This window comes from Podarcis melisellensis, assembly GCF_964234715.1.
Source record: "Podarcis melisellensis genome assembly, chromosome: 7".
In the NCBI taxonomy this organism is placed as follows: Eukaryota; Metazoa; Chordata; class Lepidosauria; order Squamata; family Lacertidae; genus Podarcis; species Podarcis melisellensis.
Window position 1 is genome coordinate 21,943,338 of NC_138539.1, and position 17,654 is coordinate 21,960,991.

A 17,654-nucleotide genomic window follows, 5' to 3' on the forward strand; every position below is an offset into this window, starting at 1 on the left:
CATCTGGTGGGAGGGCGTTCCACAAGGAGGGCGCCACTACCGAGAAGGCTCTCTGCCTGGTTCCCTGTAACTTGGCTTCTCACAGTGAGGGAACCGCAAGAAGGCCCTCAGTGCTGGACATCAGTGTCCGGGTAGAACAATGGGGGTGGAGACGCTCCTTCAGATATACTGGACCGAGGCCGTTTAGGGCTTTAAAGGCCAGCACCAACACTTTGAATTGTGCTCGGAAACGTACTGGGAGCGAATGTAGGTCTTTCAAGACCGGTGTTATATGGTCTCGGCAGCCACTCCCAGTCACCAGTCTAGCTGCCGCATTCTGGATTAGTTGTAGTTTCCGGGTCACCTTCAAAGATAGCCCCACATAGAGTGGATTGCAGTAGTCCAAGCGGTAGATAACCAGAGCATGCACCACTCTGGTGAGGCAGTCTGCAGGCAGATAAGGTCTCAGCCTACGTACCAGGTGGAGCTGGTAAACAGCTGCCCTGGACACAGATTTGACCTGTGCCTCCATGGACAGCTGTGAGTCCAAAATGACTCCCAGGCTGCGCACCTGGTCCTTCAGGGGCACAGTTACCCCATTCAGGACCAGGGAATCCTCCACACCTGCCCGCCTCCTGTCCCCCCAAAACAGTACTTCTGTCTTGCCAGGATTCAATCTGTTAGCCGCCATCTATCCTCCGACCGCCTCCAGACACTCACACAGGACCTTCACAGCCTTCACTGGTTCTGATTTAAAAGAGAGGTAGAGCTGGGTATCATCCACATACTGATGAACACCCAGCTCAAACCCCCTGATGATCTCTCCCAGCGGCTGCATGTAGATGTTAAAAAGCATGGGGGAGAGGACAGACCCTGAGGCACCCCACAAGTGAGAGCCCAGGGGTCTGAGCACTCATCCCCCACCACCACTTTCTGAACATGGCCCAGGAGGAAGGAGCGGAACCACTGTATGACTGCCCCCAGCTCCCAGCCCCTCAAGACGGTCCAGAAGGATGTTATGGTCGATGGTATCAAACGCCGCTGAGAGATCCAGCAGAAATAGGAAATAGCTCTCACCTTTGTCCCTAGCCCGCCGGAGATCATCAACCAGTGCGACCAAGGCAGTTTCAGTCCCATGATGAGGCCTGAATCCCAACTGAAAGGGATCCAAATGGTCCGCTTCTTCCAGGCATGCCTGGAGTTGTTCAGCAACCACTCGCTCAGTCACCCTGCCCAAGAATGGAAGATTTGAGACTGGGCGATAGTTGGCCATCGTGGCCGCATCTAAAGATGGTTTTTTAAGAAGCGGTTTAATAACCGCCTCTTTCAGCGGATCTGGGAGGGCTCCCTCACGGAGGGAAGCATTCACCACCCCACGAAGTCCATCGCCCAGCCCTTCCCGGCTAGCTTTTATAAGCCAGGATGGGCAAGGATCAAAGAGACAGGTGGTTGGTTTCACTCATCCAAGCAGCCTGTCCACATCCTCAGAGGTAACAGATTGGAATTGATCCCACACAACTTGACTAGACAGGACTCTAGCACTCTCCCGCCCCAGCCCTGCTCCCATGGTGGAGTCTACCTCTTTCCGAATCTGAGCGACTTTATCTGCAAAAAACTTTGCAAAATCATTGCAGGAGATCATGTGGCCCATACTGGGCCCCGATGGAGCCGGTGGTTCCGCTAAATTGCGAACCACATGAAGAACTCTCCTGCTCCTGTTTTCTGCAGATACAATAGAGGCGGTGAAGAAAGTCTTCTTCGCTGTCGCTACCGCCACTTGGTGGGCTCGACATTGAGCTCTAACCCATGTCCGGTCAGTTTTCCACCACCAGCGCTCTAGCCGTCTCAACGATTGTTTCATTGCCAGATCCGTGGAAAACCATGGGGCTGTCCGGAGCCAAACAGTCAATAGCCCTGGTTAACTCCACATTCCAGCGGGCCACCAGGGAATCAGTATTAACCATTGTTAACATGAGTGCGCATAGAAAGGCAAGTGGAAATCACCCTGGATATGGAAAGGAGGGAGTGCTTATCCTAAGGCTCCCTACCAGGTTTGCAGATAGATTGCAGTTCATTTCATTCTGGCCCACAGTCTACATACAAAAACAATTTCATACTCTCCCACTATCCACAATGCTTGGGTGTTCACAGTATAAGCTTTTAGCAATACAGGTAGATAGTTTGAAAGAGAAAACATTTTAGGCAGTAAAATAAAGGTGCAGTATTATTCCCCGAACATCTGAGGGGAAGGAACTAATTCAGATACAGGGCATCTACTTCTACAGCTTGATCTGCATTTAATTAGATAATAAACTGCACTGAGTTGAGGGTATATTTGAATAGCTTCATTGTTTTCATTGGGCTGAATATTATTTCCACTATATTGTGTTTAATATTGAACAGATTTCATTCAGTTCTCTCACTTTGGAGAGTAACCTGTTATTCTGTAAGAATATGTGAAACATTCAAAAATTAAGACAACGGCAGAACACCATTGTTTTGCAGAAACAAACAATCCACAGAGATGATGGGAGAGAAGAATTAAGCCCAGCTTAGTAACATCTGCTTTGGTTTGATCCAGATAATTAAACACACTCATAAAACCTGTTGATTGAGCATACTCCATACTGGTCAGCACTTTAAAACCAAATTAAACAGTACTGCAATCTCTTAAATTTGTTCAGGCCATGTTAGTGATATTTTTTTTCATCTGAGTTTCCAAATAACAATAACAGTTTTACAAAGAATGGAAAGTTTGTCTTTGGGCGTGGTGCTTCTCTTTTCAAGAAAATTATTGCCTAAAGCAAAATTATTTCATTTCCATTTTGCCTCCACATTAACTTTATCAATATGAAACTGCAATATAAAACCATATGAAATAAAATGTAAAGATTCAGCATGTCACTTCAGAAAATTAAGCTTGTTAAAATTAAGCTCACAATCTGCTTGTAACTTTCCCTGAACAAGCCTAATTGAAAATAGGAACTACAATACTGCCGACACTGTTCTTGAGCAACTTCTATTTCTTTCATCATGATTTACATAAAATGTACTCCCATAGTAAATTAGACCGTATATTGTCTTACCATATTAAAGAACCCCCCCCCCCACATTTTCTATTTCAAATGTCAGCTAGTATCACGCTTAAATGAGTGGGACTAAGCTGAAAGTGACGTATCATTCATATGCTCATTTAAATAACAATTAATCTACCCAATAATTGAAAAATGTATGTGCATAAAATAATCTCCTATTATTTTATGCCAGTTGTCCTGTCCCTTTCAATAAGAAAATGGTTAAATTCTAAATATAAAAAAACTATCATCAATCTATTACTTCAAAACATCCCCATAAAGTTAGGCAATCTTTACTCAAAGTGACATAGAAAATAGATATTCCAACCTGGATGGCATTTAGACCCAAATCTGCATTAAATCTTCCTTCTTCCTTTTAAAGATTATATTCTCAGACATCCTTGCCTCCAGTTTCCATAAATAACTGTGTAATAACAGTTAATATTCTTCCTTGCTCTGTATTCTGCAGTAACACACTGTACTAGATCCTGTTCTGATTTCACATTCTTCATATAAAAGAGTTTTTTCCCAAGGTTAATCAGGGGGTGGAACTAAGGATTAGATGCTTCATTCACTGATCCATGCCATCCATTTTGCTTCATTAATTCTAGAAGCTAGTGCTTCTAATTCCACCTCCAGTGATGTTGCTGAAAGTTGAAATTTATGCTAAGTTGAAATTTGCTCAAACATACAACTTATGGAAAGTTCATCTTCCTTTTTAGGTCAAAATTTAAATACTGCTTTTTCTCAGTCTGTGTTACCTTTAATAAAGTGCTACTTGAAAATGGCAGTAAACTTCCTTGCTTCACTGACATTTTAAATTCCTATGCCTAAGCCAAGCTTACAGCCACTCTACAAGTTCAAGTGCTCTGATTCAGCAAGCTCCTATTCTTTCATCCTCAAACCTCTATTTTCAGGACAGAACTACTAATACTGACCTCCTTCACTAGAGGGTTGTTGTAAGGATAACTTTGTGAACTATTTTGAACACTTTAACACACTGTGCAACTGCTAAGTACTGTTGTTACACCCTACAATTGCTAGTCACACAGGGTTGTGTTGATTCCCCCCATGTCAAAGACCAAATTGGGAAAGTTGTAAAGCCAACACTCATGGCAAGTCCAAAGGTAAGAATGCCCTGAGATTGTGGCAACAGGTCCCACCCCCCACCATGTCTCTCTTATCTCTTACACACCTCTCGTTTAGCACTAATGATGATATGAGCATGACGCTTGCAGGAAGCAGGCTGACCATGTGCCCTCCTGATCCTCGCTCAGTGATTAAGACCTCATTACAGAAGTAGGAGAGGTCCACTGCACTGAAGGAAGCAGTAGTGCACCTCCCTTCTGAAAAGACTCTCTCATTAGGCGGCAACTACCACCTAGTTGCTACTATTCATTTTGGGGGCAGGCTGATTGACTGTGTACTGGCCTAGCAACTGCAGATCATACTTGGATGAGATGGATTGTGAGTCCCTTCTTCATGTGCCCCTTCCACGAGACAGCCAGAGGATAGCAACATGTGAATGGGCCTTTTCTACAGTGGAATGCTCATCCCAGGGAGGTTTGTCTGACACTTTCATTACATATCTTTAGGCGCCAGACAACTCAGCAAAGGGGTGGGGTATAAGTAAAGAAGAAGAAGAATGGCTTCTGGCTTGCATGCCCTGCTTGATTATCGTTATTGGGAAAGAGATGGTAGGACTGGTTTGCTGTTGATTCTCCTTGATCCCTCAGCAGCATTTGAGACTATTGACCACTGAATCATCCTGGAATGATCTGTGGGTTTCCACTCCTACCCTCCAGGGTTGCTTCCAGATGATAGCACTGAGGGATCACTGCTTGAATCCCCAGGACTTTTTATCTTCCATGTTGGTCAACATCTATATTGGGGTTGGGGGGAAAGCTCCAACCCATTGGCCAAACATAGTCTGATAGGCCTTCTCATTTGGGGAAACCATGTCCACTTACCCTTTGCCTGGTACCATACATAGCCTCAGGTGTGGGTAAAGGTAGGACTTCAATGGAACAATTGGGAGTTTAAAATGAGCTCTGGTTGCTCCTTTGCTGAAGCAAGGTGTGCTAAATCTCCCTCCAGGCGCTATTCCTTTATACATAGATGAAAAGCAGATGTTTAAAGGAGCAGCACAAAGCACTTGCAAAGGCCTCTGACCCTTTTGGTGCCTTACAGCCATAACATTATAGGATTCAAACGGCCCCACACTGCTCCTTTAAACGTCTGGAAATAATAAGTCCTGATGTCAAGTAACTGACAGGTAAGTGGGGCCGTCCACTGGTCAAATTTGGTCTGTTGAGGTGGAGACATAAGGAATTTAGAGCCATTTTTTTATTTGTCCAGCCCTTTGGAAAGGGATAGGAACATTCAGGCACTGTAGATTTTAAAACTGTCATTTTAATTATTGTTTGAAGATATAGTCTTATCAGATTTTATGCTGTTATTCAGTCTGGACACAGTAAGGAAAGGAGGATATAAATTAAATAAACAGATAATAATATGACTACTGTTGTTAATGACCACGGCTTATCTTATACATATGCATTTGAGCTTCATGTTGAAAAGTAATAGACTGTAACCCTGTTCTCCATTTCAAAATCAGGAGAGACTGAACATGCAGAGTTGGAGCAGGACTTATGCCCACAGGCCACAACTCAGATCTCCACACATTCAAACCCCAGGCAAGAATTCAACCACACATTCATCCACACATTCAACCCCAAGGATGTTGATATGATGGAGAAATGTGATCATACCACAAATACAGGGTTTTTGCTTGTATCCAATATAGTGCTAAGTAACCATCCCATCAGTGCAACGACTTCCACTTGCTCAGTGGGACTTTCTCTCATTCTTCCCCCCCCCCCAATGTGTTCTGGGGGTTCCCCCAACCCTCCAGCAGATATGGAGAGGGTTTAAGGCATGCGTGCTGGTGGCGAATTCCACTGCAGAAGTGGAAATCCTTGCACTGATGGGACAGTTACTTACACACAATGGCTTTTATCTGAAGTAGTGCTAAGAGGCCATTTGGTTGAATGAACAGCTAGGGAACAGGCAGCAGGCAGAATCCTGCTCCTGTTCCCCCTCCACATAGGAAGAGTTTGGATTTGATATCCCGCTTTATCACTACCTGAAGGAGTCTCAAAGCGCCTAACATTCTCCTTTCCCTTCCTCCCCCACAACAAACACTCTGTGAGGTGAGTGGGGCTGAGAGACTTCAAAGAAGTGTGACTAGCCCAACATCACCCAGCAGCTGCATGTGGAAGAGTGGAGACGCGAACCCGGTTCCCCAGATTACAAGTCTACCACTCTTAACCACTACACCACACTGGCTTCAGAATTTATACCTCTTGTATTTTGTGTCCTTCAAGCTCCAATGTTTATGATTCCCCTGTACTGTATATCAGTGTATATACATCTGCCATCCACAGTAACTATGTATACACAGCTGCCAGCTGAGAGAACACTCCATTAATCTGATGAAGTGGGCTTCAGTCCACAAAAGGTGAGGCCTCAGTAGATGAGTACATCTTTAAGGTGCCAGAAGACTCTGTTGTTGTCATTAGGGCTCAGAGGTAGAGCACCTGCTTTATACGTGAAAGGCACCTGGTTCAATCTCTGGCATCTCTAGGTAGGGCTGGAAATGTCCCCTGTCTGAAACCCTAGAAAGCCACTGCCAGTCAGCTCAGTCAATATTGAGCTAAATGGATCAACGGTCTGACCAGGATAAGGCAGCTTCTAATGTCATTGTTTTAATTTTAATTTTTGTTCCAGAAGCAGTAAACATACAGCAAAGAAGATCGTGCACACAACATATACTATTCTTTTTAATCCAAATGAAAGCATATACTGTAAGCGAGAGGACAGGACACACCTAGATAGCCGGTGCTGCTTTAATGCCTAGAGCCTGAGAGTTGCCTTCAATCTGTAGAAAACGACAATCTGGCCTTAGTTGGAAAATATGGATGAATGGAGACTTAAGCTATAAGCAAGCACAACCTGTGAGACTGCATAATGTGTTTACTATTTATGTGGCACAGAAATTAAGTTGCCTTAATTGACATATTGCTTTTTGTTTTGTGTGTGAATTTCTAAAGCTTGTAAAGTATGCCTTAAACTGAAGGTTTTTTGATCCTAGAATTATATCTAGCACTGTATTGCACTTAGCTGCCAAAATGGCAAATAGATTTTGTTTTAATGAGATGCTGTACAAAAGTTCTTCCTTTTTTTGTTACTGACAATTTTTTTATATAAAAAAGGACCATAGAGCATTGTGATGAAAACTGCAGTATGACTGTAGTTCATATTATATAACTGATGTCCACATATTCTCCAATTTCCAAGTAAACAGATTATATAACTAGAGCCCTCAAAGAGAATCATAATCTAAATGTTCACTAAGGCATCAAATGTAAATCTCAAAATATTTTAAATTAAATGTCTGTTAACAATATATTTATGTTACAAATATGTGACAAAGCAGAGGGCAATGAAATCATAGCTAAATTTTCACCCTCATATATTCACTTACTCCATCTTTTATCACCACAATTTTTTCTAAAATAAAATCCTGACATTAATGTACATTAGTTAGGTCAGGTTTCCAACTGAAATGAAATTAAGAACATTATATAAATGATAACAATCTATACCCTCTGGAGTAATCTATACAGGTTTAGACAAACATATGAGATCAGTGTTGTAATCCATTTGTTGCTGAGAACGAATGAATATGAAACAGGGAACAAAAAAAAGCCCTGATTCATACATTAACTAGGGATGAACGGACCTGTCAATTTCCAGTCCATGTGAATTTCACATGTGTTCATTTATAATGCATTCTGCCTCCCCCTTCTTATTTATCCTGGCTCTGGAACCCTTAGCAATCCGAATACGATCAGCCACATACATCAAGGGAGTGGAAATAAAAGGCAGAACCTACAAATTAGGGCTCTTTGCCGATGACCTAATGGTCACAACACCAGACCCCATAAGCACAGCAACCTCCCTAATCAGAGAACTCAACACTTTTGCAATGGTGTCGGGCCTACAGGTAAATTTTACAAAGTCAGAAGCTATGTGCTTCAGCACCCCTCCTCACACCCAAAAAGAACTCACTAAGGTCACCAAAATAAAACTTTGCCACACCAAATTCAGATACCTAGGGGTACAAATAACCAAAAACCTCAATAAATTGTACCTCCATAACTACAAGCCTCTGTGGCGACAAATTAACAAAGACCGAAAGAGATGGAACAGCATGAATTTCATTCTCTCAGACAAAATAGCCATGATCAAAATGATCACCCTCCCAAAACTAACCTACCTATTCCAAGCCCTCCCAATCTAGATTCCCCCAACCCAACTCCGCAGATGGCAGAGAAAACTACACTCTTTTATCTTCTCACATAAAAAAAGCAAGAATAAGCCCCAAATACCTGCACCTCCCCACCTCAGAAGGAGGAAGGGGAATCCCCAACATGGAAGCTTATTACATTGCCAACCAAATATGCCATATAATCCCATGTATACTAGAAGATGAGACAAAACAATGGGTACACCTAGAGAGGGATACAATTGAAAATACCTGCACCACAGCGTACCCACTCCTCCCAAACTAAAGAAAATTGAGACCATGCTCAAAGCATGGCAAACAGAAATAGGCAAACTATCTCCAACCCCATCCCCACTAATTCCCCTGGCATACCACCCATTATTCCACCATGCAGCACCAAACCTTCAGATACAAACCTGGCAAACCAAAGGCTTATATCGCCTAATAGACTTTTATAAAAATAACAAACCTTTGTCAACACAAGAAATACAAGACAAACTAGAAGACACCCAAATGCCCTGGTTAAACAACCCAACAGTAAAATCAGCAGCAACTAGGCCCCTGACAACCTTCAAAAACCTCCTCCTAACAAAAAAGGGAAATGGTAAAGGGATGGTATCCGCAATATACAAAATACTACTCCAAAATCCCACAAACCCCCTAGACGCAATCAAAAAACAATGGGAGGATGACACATAGGCTATGAAATTAACCCCACTCAATGGACCAGAATGTGGTCTAAACCCCCCTTTAAATCCATGTCAACAAAAAGAAAAGAACTCACTCTGAAACTCACCTACAGGTGGTACCTAACACCAAGAAAACTAGCGCTAATATGCCCAGGAACCTCACCAAAATGCGGGAGAGGGTGCACCTCCACAGGCACATACCTCCACATGTGGTGGGAGTGCCCCAAAATCCAACTATTCTGGACAACAGCCATACGAGAAATATGTAAAATAACTAAGCAAGTATTAGAAATCACCCCAGAATTGGCCCTACTAAACATCTTCCAAGACAACAATGCCCATTTACACCACAAAGAACCCACCTGCTTACAGCAGCCAGAAACACCATAACCAAACACTGGAGAGACCTGTCAGGAGTAAGCATGGACCAATGGTACCAAATAGTATGGGAAACAGCCCTAATAGAAAAATTAACCAATAAATTGAAACTGACACGGGGACAAACAGAAGAAGACGCCTTTATCACATACATAGCCCAACAAGACAATGACAATAATCCACCAACAGCATACAAATCAATATGGCTAACCTGATCCAAAACACCCACCCACCCCACTCACACATGAAAACAAAGATCACCACAGCCAATCACAAACAAACAACCACACCCAAGGCCAACCCCAACCTCTCTCACCACCAAAGGAACACAAGTGAACAGCAGAGAAACTGCATGAGCAACGCTGACACCAAACCCTACATACATTAAGCAAAATAGAAACATCGCTACCCGACCCCACCCCCACCCATCTTCCCCCCTCCCCCCTTTTCTTCCTAATGTCTCAACAAATGAAACTGATTTGTAAAAATGTTGCATGGAAAAAATATGAGAGACATTACACATACTTCTGTAAATCAAGAAAATCTTTAATAATATCAGGGTGGCATACAACAATGTAAAAAACATCATAAAACATTAAAAGAAGTACAGAATGACTATTAAAATGACTGGTAACCCAACAAAATCTTAAACCCTATCCAGTGCTTTTCTTCTAGAAAAATGTGGTGGTATTCAACATGAAGTTGTTAACAGTAAGTGCCATACTTTTAACCAGTGCTTTTCTCCTTGGGGGAAAATTTGCTGGTGCTGGGTACCCTTGAGTACCCCCAGAAAAAAAGCATTGTGCATAGGCCTGTCAACATATGAAAAGTCTTCAAGACACAGTCACAAGCAAGGTTGCCTGCTGAATTTCTGCTGGAAACAACATGGGACTAGTGTCATTAAATGCCTTCACGTCTGGTTGAGGCCAGTTAGGCTTTATAACTTGAGGGAGAACTAAAAGCATTCCTCTGCATCTTCTCACTTATAAGGCTGGAATATAAGGGCTCAGATGGCCCTTAAGATATCCTGGACCCAAGCTGCTCAGGACTCTGAATGTCAACACAAGAACCCCGTAGCATATGGGCAAACAGCATACATGTTTTAACAGAGATGTCACATGGTGTTGGCCAACTGCCTCCACCAACAGTTGAGCTGCTTCATTCTGTACTAGCAGTAGCTTTCAGAATAGGCCCAAGGATAGCCCCACATAGATTGCACTGGAGTACAGTGGTACCTCGAGTTAAGTAATTACAGTGGTACCTCGGGTTACATACGTTTCAGGTTACATACGCTTCAGGTTACAGACTCCGCCAACCCAGAAATAGTACCTCGGGTTAAGAACTTTGCTTCAGGATGAGAACAGAAATCGTGCTCTGGCAGCGCGGCGGCCCCATTAGCTAAAGTGGTGCTTCAGGTTAAGAACAGTTTCAGGTTAAGAACGGACCTCCGGAACGAATTAAGTACTTAACCCGAGGTACCACTGTAAATAGTTCCGGAGGTCCAATAAATTGTTCCATATAGCCAGGGTCCAAAGGCAGACCGAGAGGAATGTGACAGGTGTGGTCACCCTGGTGCAGAGCTTCTGGGGCGTCACAGCAGGCACCGCAACTATGACATCCAACAGAAGGTGAGAGGCGAGGAGGTGCCGGACTTCGGCGTTGCACAGGGCACCACTAAAACTTGATATGCCAAGGTCTGCCACTGCTGGGTCTACGATATCTGAAGGAATATTTGCTTTCATACCTACTTCCAGCTGCACAATGGGATTCAATCAAAAGCAATACCGATTTCATCCTTGAATAAAGCTTTTTCAATAGTAGCACCGCATTTAAATAAACTCCTGCCATCTGAGATTTGCCAGTTCCAAGAACGTGGTCCATTTAACCACAAAAATGAAACTTTTTTTAGATAGAGGTACTAGTGGCACTATATTTTTTAAACTCTCCTGTTAGCTGCTTATTTTATTATGAATTTTTTACTGTTGTTTATTGTTTTAAATTATATTTTTATGTTCTGTTGTTCCTCACTTTTTTGTACACTGAAAAGCAGGTTCTAAATTTTCTAAATGTATAAGCAAATGTATTTTATACATATTTAGCTTAGTCTTGTGTTCTATTTTCTTAGTGGATGAGTAAACTACCTTGTTCTTAACCATTGCATGACACATTGGTTTAAAAGAAATGATGGGATGTGTTATATTTAAAATTCCAGAGTCAGGGAAATGTCTCTTTTAATGTAGCTGGTATCTATTCTGTGTCAAAACAGATTTGTCTGTGGAATTTTACAAGATAACTGTCTGGAAGTTTACAAGATAATTTCTTTAATTGTTTTTAGTACAGTTGTAGAGCTGGACCATAAAGAAGGCTGATCGCCGAAGAATTGATGCTTTTGAATTATGGTGCTGGAGGAGACTCTTGAGAGTCCGTCCCATGGACTGCAAGAAGATCAAACCTATCCATTCTTAAGGAAATCAGCCCTGAGTGCTCACTGGAAGGACAGATCGTGAAGCTAAGGCTCCAATACTTCGGTCACCTCATAAGAAGAGAAGACTCCCTGGAAAAGACCCTGATGTTGGGAAAGATTGAGGGCACAAGGAGAAGGCGATGACAGTGGACGAGATGGTTGGACAGTGTTCCTGAAGCTACCAGCATGAGTTTGACCAAACTGCGGGAGGCAGTGGAAGACAGGAGTGCCTGGCATGCTCAGGTCCATGAGGTCATGAAGAGTCAGACACGACTAAACAACAATACAGTTGTACCTTGGTTTTTGAACAGCTTAGTACTTGAACGTTTTGGTTCCCGAACACCACAAACTGAGTGTTCCGCTTTGCGAACTATTTTTGGAAGCCAAATGTCCAACGGGGCTTCTGATTGGCTGCAGGAACTTCCTGCAGCCAATCAGAAGCCGTGCTTTGGTTTCTGAACGTTTTGGAAGTCAAATGGATTTCCGGAACAGATTCTGTTTGACTTCCAAGGTACGACTGTAAAATGACTTTTGTCAACAGGCCTAAAGGAATAATAAAATCCTATTCTATTGTTATTGTTATTACGACATAATAATGATCTTAGGTCAAAATGTAAAATTAAATATCAAGTTTCAAATGAACATGTTAGTTCTTCTACATAGATGACACAAATAAGAATAAATAAGTTCACCATCTTAGAACATACTGTCATACTAAGAGAAGACTGTCAACTAGTATCAGAAATGGGAAGCAAAATTCTTCTCCATTCCATTAATAAGCTTTAATAACTAGATTTATTAAAGTCAAGGCACAAACTGAAGAAATCTTAGCAAAAAATCTCAGCAGTCCACATTACAAGCTCTGGAGCCCACAAAATCAGAGATACATGGAAGTATAAATCAACCATATTGCCCAGTTGCGTTACCTAATTTAATAATATTCATTTTTAAGCATGTAGACACTTAGAATGCAAAGTGTAACTATCTTTAGTAGACACCCTTGGGGCCTAGTATGTTCTACAGTGGCCTGTACTGAAAAAGGAAGCAGGAAAACAGGATTTCAGTAATATGCAAATGCTACGGTATGTTTACCCTTCTATACAGTATACTTATATATTATTCATATGTATTATTGGCTCTCCACCAGTCTCTACAAGGTGTATGTCACTGAAAATAGGTGAGAAAAACTATATAATATTTTTTCTGAAATTTATTTGTATAATGCTTCAAACAAATTGTCTGAATGAGATTATGAAAATCATAAAGTAAAATAAACAAGAATTATGATGAAAAATATGTAGAGAATCACCAGTTTATGAACATGGAAGAGACAGTATGGGAACCACACTTCTGTGTGGGACAATCAGTTAATCTTATGCTCTAAAATAGAATAGCCATCTGCAGTGATTTTTGAGGATCATTATGTGGGACAACCAGCCTCATTTAACCAACATCCTTAAACCTAATTAATCCATGAAGGGTTAATGCCACAGAGTAAACTGTCCTGCCAGGCTTAGCTAGGTCACTCCTCCTCGCCTTGGGAGGAAGGTAACCAAGCCTTTTGTTTCCCTCAGTCTACCAGAGAAGCTCAGCAGGTGAGGAGATCTTAGCTGGTTGCTGCAGCTCCAGCAGCACAGCTTTTACAATTTTACACATAACTTGGGAAGACAGACGAACTAATATTAGTGTACTGGAAGAAGCAAAGATCACCAGTGTTGAAGCAATGATTCTTCAACATCAATTTTGTTGGGCTTGTCATGTTGTGCGGATGCCTGATGATCATCTTCCAAAGTAACTACTCTATTCCGAACTTAAAAATGGAAAGCGTAATGCTGGTGGTCAACAATAGAGGTTTAAGGACTGTCTCAAGGCAAATCTAAAAAAATGTAGCATAAACACTGACAAGTGGGAAACACTGGTCTGCGAGCGCTCCAGTTGGAGAACAGCCTTTATCAAAGGTGTCGTGGGCTTTGAAGACATTCGATCTCAGGACGCAAGGGAGAAACATGCTAAGAGGAAGGCACGCTTGGCAAATCCACACCGTGATCAACTCCTGCCGGAAACCAATGTCCCCACTGTGGAAGGACATGTGGATCTAGAATTGGCCTCCACAGTCACTTATGGACTCATTGTTAAAATCTTGTTTATGGAAGACAATCTTCCTCGGCTACGAGTGATTGTCAAAGAAGAAGAAGAATTTAGGAACTTTCACCACTTTCACTAAACCAAGTTTTACTGCCTGTGCAACTTTTTCTGAATGCTGTAAGTAAAGCACATGCATCTGACCTTTGGAGAGTTTGTAAATAAACTATTTTTAACTTAAAAAACATATGGTCTTATTAGTGTGGTTGAACAATAGCTTGTAAATGAAGCCCTACAGAACTGCTGTGTGGCATCAGTTGTTAATACACAGATATACCACTGTATAAATGGACACAGGAGAAAATACAGCTCTAGCTATGACACCAATTTTACACACTAGATTAACTACTGCATTCTTAAACACTTATCCTTCTGAACTTATTTTTCTGATGTGTAGATTCATCCCCACATTTTTCATTGATACTTCCACTGCCATGTAGGTAACTATTCCTTGAGCTTAGCAGCAGAAGATACATTCAGATTCCATAGATTTTGCTCAGAGATGGTCCACTATAAAACACTCAAACAATACTGTATAGCCTCTCAATATATCTCACTGAAAGGCAATGAACACCAGTCAGTGGTGGATATCAGAAGACACAAAACACATATGCAAGAGTTGAAGGTCTTTGGAGATGGATAAATATAAGTTGGTACCATGCCTTATAGCAATCTGCCATAATTTCAGAAACGGGGTGAAAAGCATGTAGTGTATACATTCAGTTTCTTCCCCACATTCTCCTTCCTACCTTCCTTCCCAGCCCTCAAACCACAGCTAATGCATGAACCAAGCAACAGAAAGAGGGAATGTAAAAGAGAGAGAGAACAGTCACTGAAGTCTATGAGGATACAAACATACCTGTGAATGACCATGTTCAGGTGCAACACTAATTCACAAAGTATGGTTTGTTTAGCCATACTGTGCATGAGCTGCTTTTTGATCACATAGCTTAGAGTGTTCCTGCTTCACTTTTCCCTTACTCAAGCAGGGAAGCAAACCACAGAGCAGCTGGTTTAGCATTACATCTGAACCAGCACTTGTGGTTTGTTTCTCCAAAACAAATCACAGTTGGGAAGCCAATTAAAAAAATATTGTCTTCGAGTAGTGGTTTGTTTGGAGAGAGAAAAACCACAGCACTGGCTCAGATGAATGTGACCAATCTGTCCATGAGAGAGTGTGCATGTATATTCTAGGGGCAAACCATTTGAAAGATGGCAGTTTGGGCCACATTAAAGAACAAACGAAGTCCACAGCACTATATTACAGAATAAAAAATGCACCACTTCCATATCATAAAGAGGACAACCATCATTTCTTTAAGACTGACTTCAGACCTTACAAAATTATTTTATACTCTATGTATGTTTTTGATCTAGAGAGCAAGGTAGAAGAAATATGACTGTAAGAAAAAGATTGCAGTGCTAAGCACACTTGTTTAGTTAATAGTTGTTTGTTCATTTAGTCGGTGTTAATCACTGTTTCTTTTCCATCTGTGTAAACTGGTCATTATTTATCACTAAAAACAAACCAAGTTTTCATTCCCATTTCCAAGAACACAATGCTTAGAATCCAGTTTCAACATAAAATACAATTATAAGACTGACAGTCAAAAGGATGAGCTATAAGGTCCCACTGCTAGTTACAATATACACATTTTTGCTAAACTGTCATGTGTGCATGTATGTGTGCGCACGCTCATGTGAAGACCCATATGAACTGAAACTATGACCCACAAATTTTCCTCCTTTCATGTACTTAACCAACACTAACCATAACCTGCGCTTTATCAATGAACAAGAACAGAGCAAATGTTTCTATTAAGTGTTCTTCTACCGTGTTATAATTGTGTTCTTGTTTTAATCATCGTGGAAGATCACACTACACTTTGATGTGGGAGATATGTGGTTGGGCCTCCGGATTTTTCCATTTTCACTTAAAAGTAGCCACAGGGAGTGGGCTAAATTGGAACAGGAGATTGATGTTAGGGCAGAGGGTTTAAAAAAAATTGTCCACATCATTTTGCAGATTGAAATCACCTTCCCTGAAACTAGTATTAATCCTACTGTAGAGAACTACATTTGTATTTGTTTTCCTCCCCAGAAGAGTTAATAGTACCTTCTTGTGGTGTGTATGTGTGTGTGTGATGGGGGAAGAAAGTTAACACAGTAAAATAGTATGAAAAGGAGCAAGTGAGGGTTTTCAAACAGAAAATACCTTAGTACAATTTTTTGATCCAATTATATCACTCCCACCACTATGGTTATATTTTTTTATAAGTATATAGTTAGAAACATGAATATTTATTGCATACTTCAGTTCTTAGACTTTAGACTAATTTGTAGCTTCATCTACCCATGCTGATCAAAGGGACTGTATGTGACCCATAAGTGTAAAAACAAAGCAAAATACCCCCCACCAAACACCTGAGGTCTGCAGCAGAGATGCCTCTCTTTTACAGAATTAGAATGTACAGAAAATCCACCTATGCAGTAAAAGCAAAATTCTTACCTTTCTCACTAACACTTTCACTTTCAATCTCTACATCGTCACAGCTGGTATACTCTGGAGTAGAGGCCAACTCTTCCTCAGAGCTGCTCAGTGAAACCTGACGCATTTTACCCCCTTTTTTTGTTTTATGAGGCTTTGGTGGTGGAGGCCTAACTGATTCAGACTGATCTGAACTTAGTGAATCATTTCTTAACATGGTTTCCATTTTTTCACGTTTTGTTTTCCGTACAGCTGAGCTAGGATCCAAATGATGCTGTTTTCTTAATGAATCAGTTCGCCTCATATCTGGCCTATCAAAAGGAATGGGACTCCTCCTAGGTGTTGGAGGGCTGTGATTTGTGTTTCTTTGCCGATTGGGACTTGGTCCCTGAGTTCTTTCCATTGAATATGAACATTGGTCCATGGCAGCTCTGTGTTCAGATGCAGACCTTTGCCGTGATGGCCGTTCCATTCTCATCATAGATAACCGGGAATCTTCCAGTTCAGTATTTGCCAAAGACACATCACTGTGCCTTCGTTCATGACGTGCGCGGGACACTTCAGCATGAATACGCATTTGTTCCTCATATGGTTGTGGTTTGACGGGATAACGAGCCAAATTAGGATCACTTCGGTATCGTGCTTGGTACTCCTCTTCCCGCCGTTGCCTCTCATATTCCTCTCTATTCTGCACATCATCTTCCTCTAAAGGATATTCCCTCGAACGCCTGCGACTTCTCCTGTTCGCATCCCTGTAGTCATCAAGTTCAGCTTCTTCATATAACTGAGATCCATGTTGTGATCGTCTGTCCGTATAATCTGATGGTGATCTTGGCATTGCACTGTCTGATGTTGCATACTGTGAATAGTCGTCTCTCTCCTCCTGTTGATTGAATCTCCTGTTCTGATCTCTGGATATTGATGGGCTTCTTTTTCTAAGTCATCAAGAAAAACAAGAAGTAAACATTATCAATATTTTCAATGTTTACAATTTATTTGTTACAAACTAATTCCAAACTAATTATTCTAGTTGACTGAACTATAATAACTGCACTGGCTTTCTAATAACCTGATAATCACTCACTCAGAT

At 41.5% G+C, this 17,654-nt stretch overlaps 1 protein-coding gene across 24 annotated transcripts in view; it reads right to left on the reverse strand.

Annotated features, from left to right (window-relative positions):
* The window catches only part of RIMS2 (regulating synaptic membrane exocytosis 2), a 349,650-nt gene that overhangs the window by 195,245 nt on the left and 136,751 nt on the right, over window positions 1–17,654 (reverse strand). For all 24 annotated transcript variants that reach the window (XM_081918599.1, XM_081918609.1, XM_081918610.1 and 21 more), the window contains one exon: window positions 16,586–17,499. In XM_081918599.1, coding sequence (XP_081774725.1) covers window positions 16,586–17,499 — 914 coding nt within the window. The remainder of the gene's footprint in view (window positions 1–16,585; window positions 17,500–17,654) is intronic.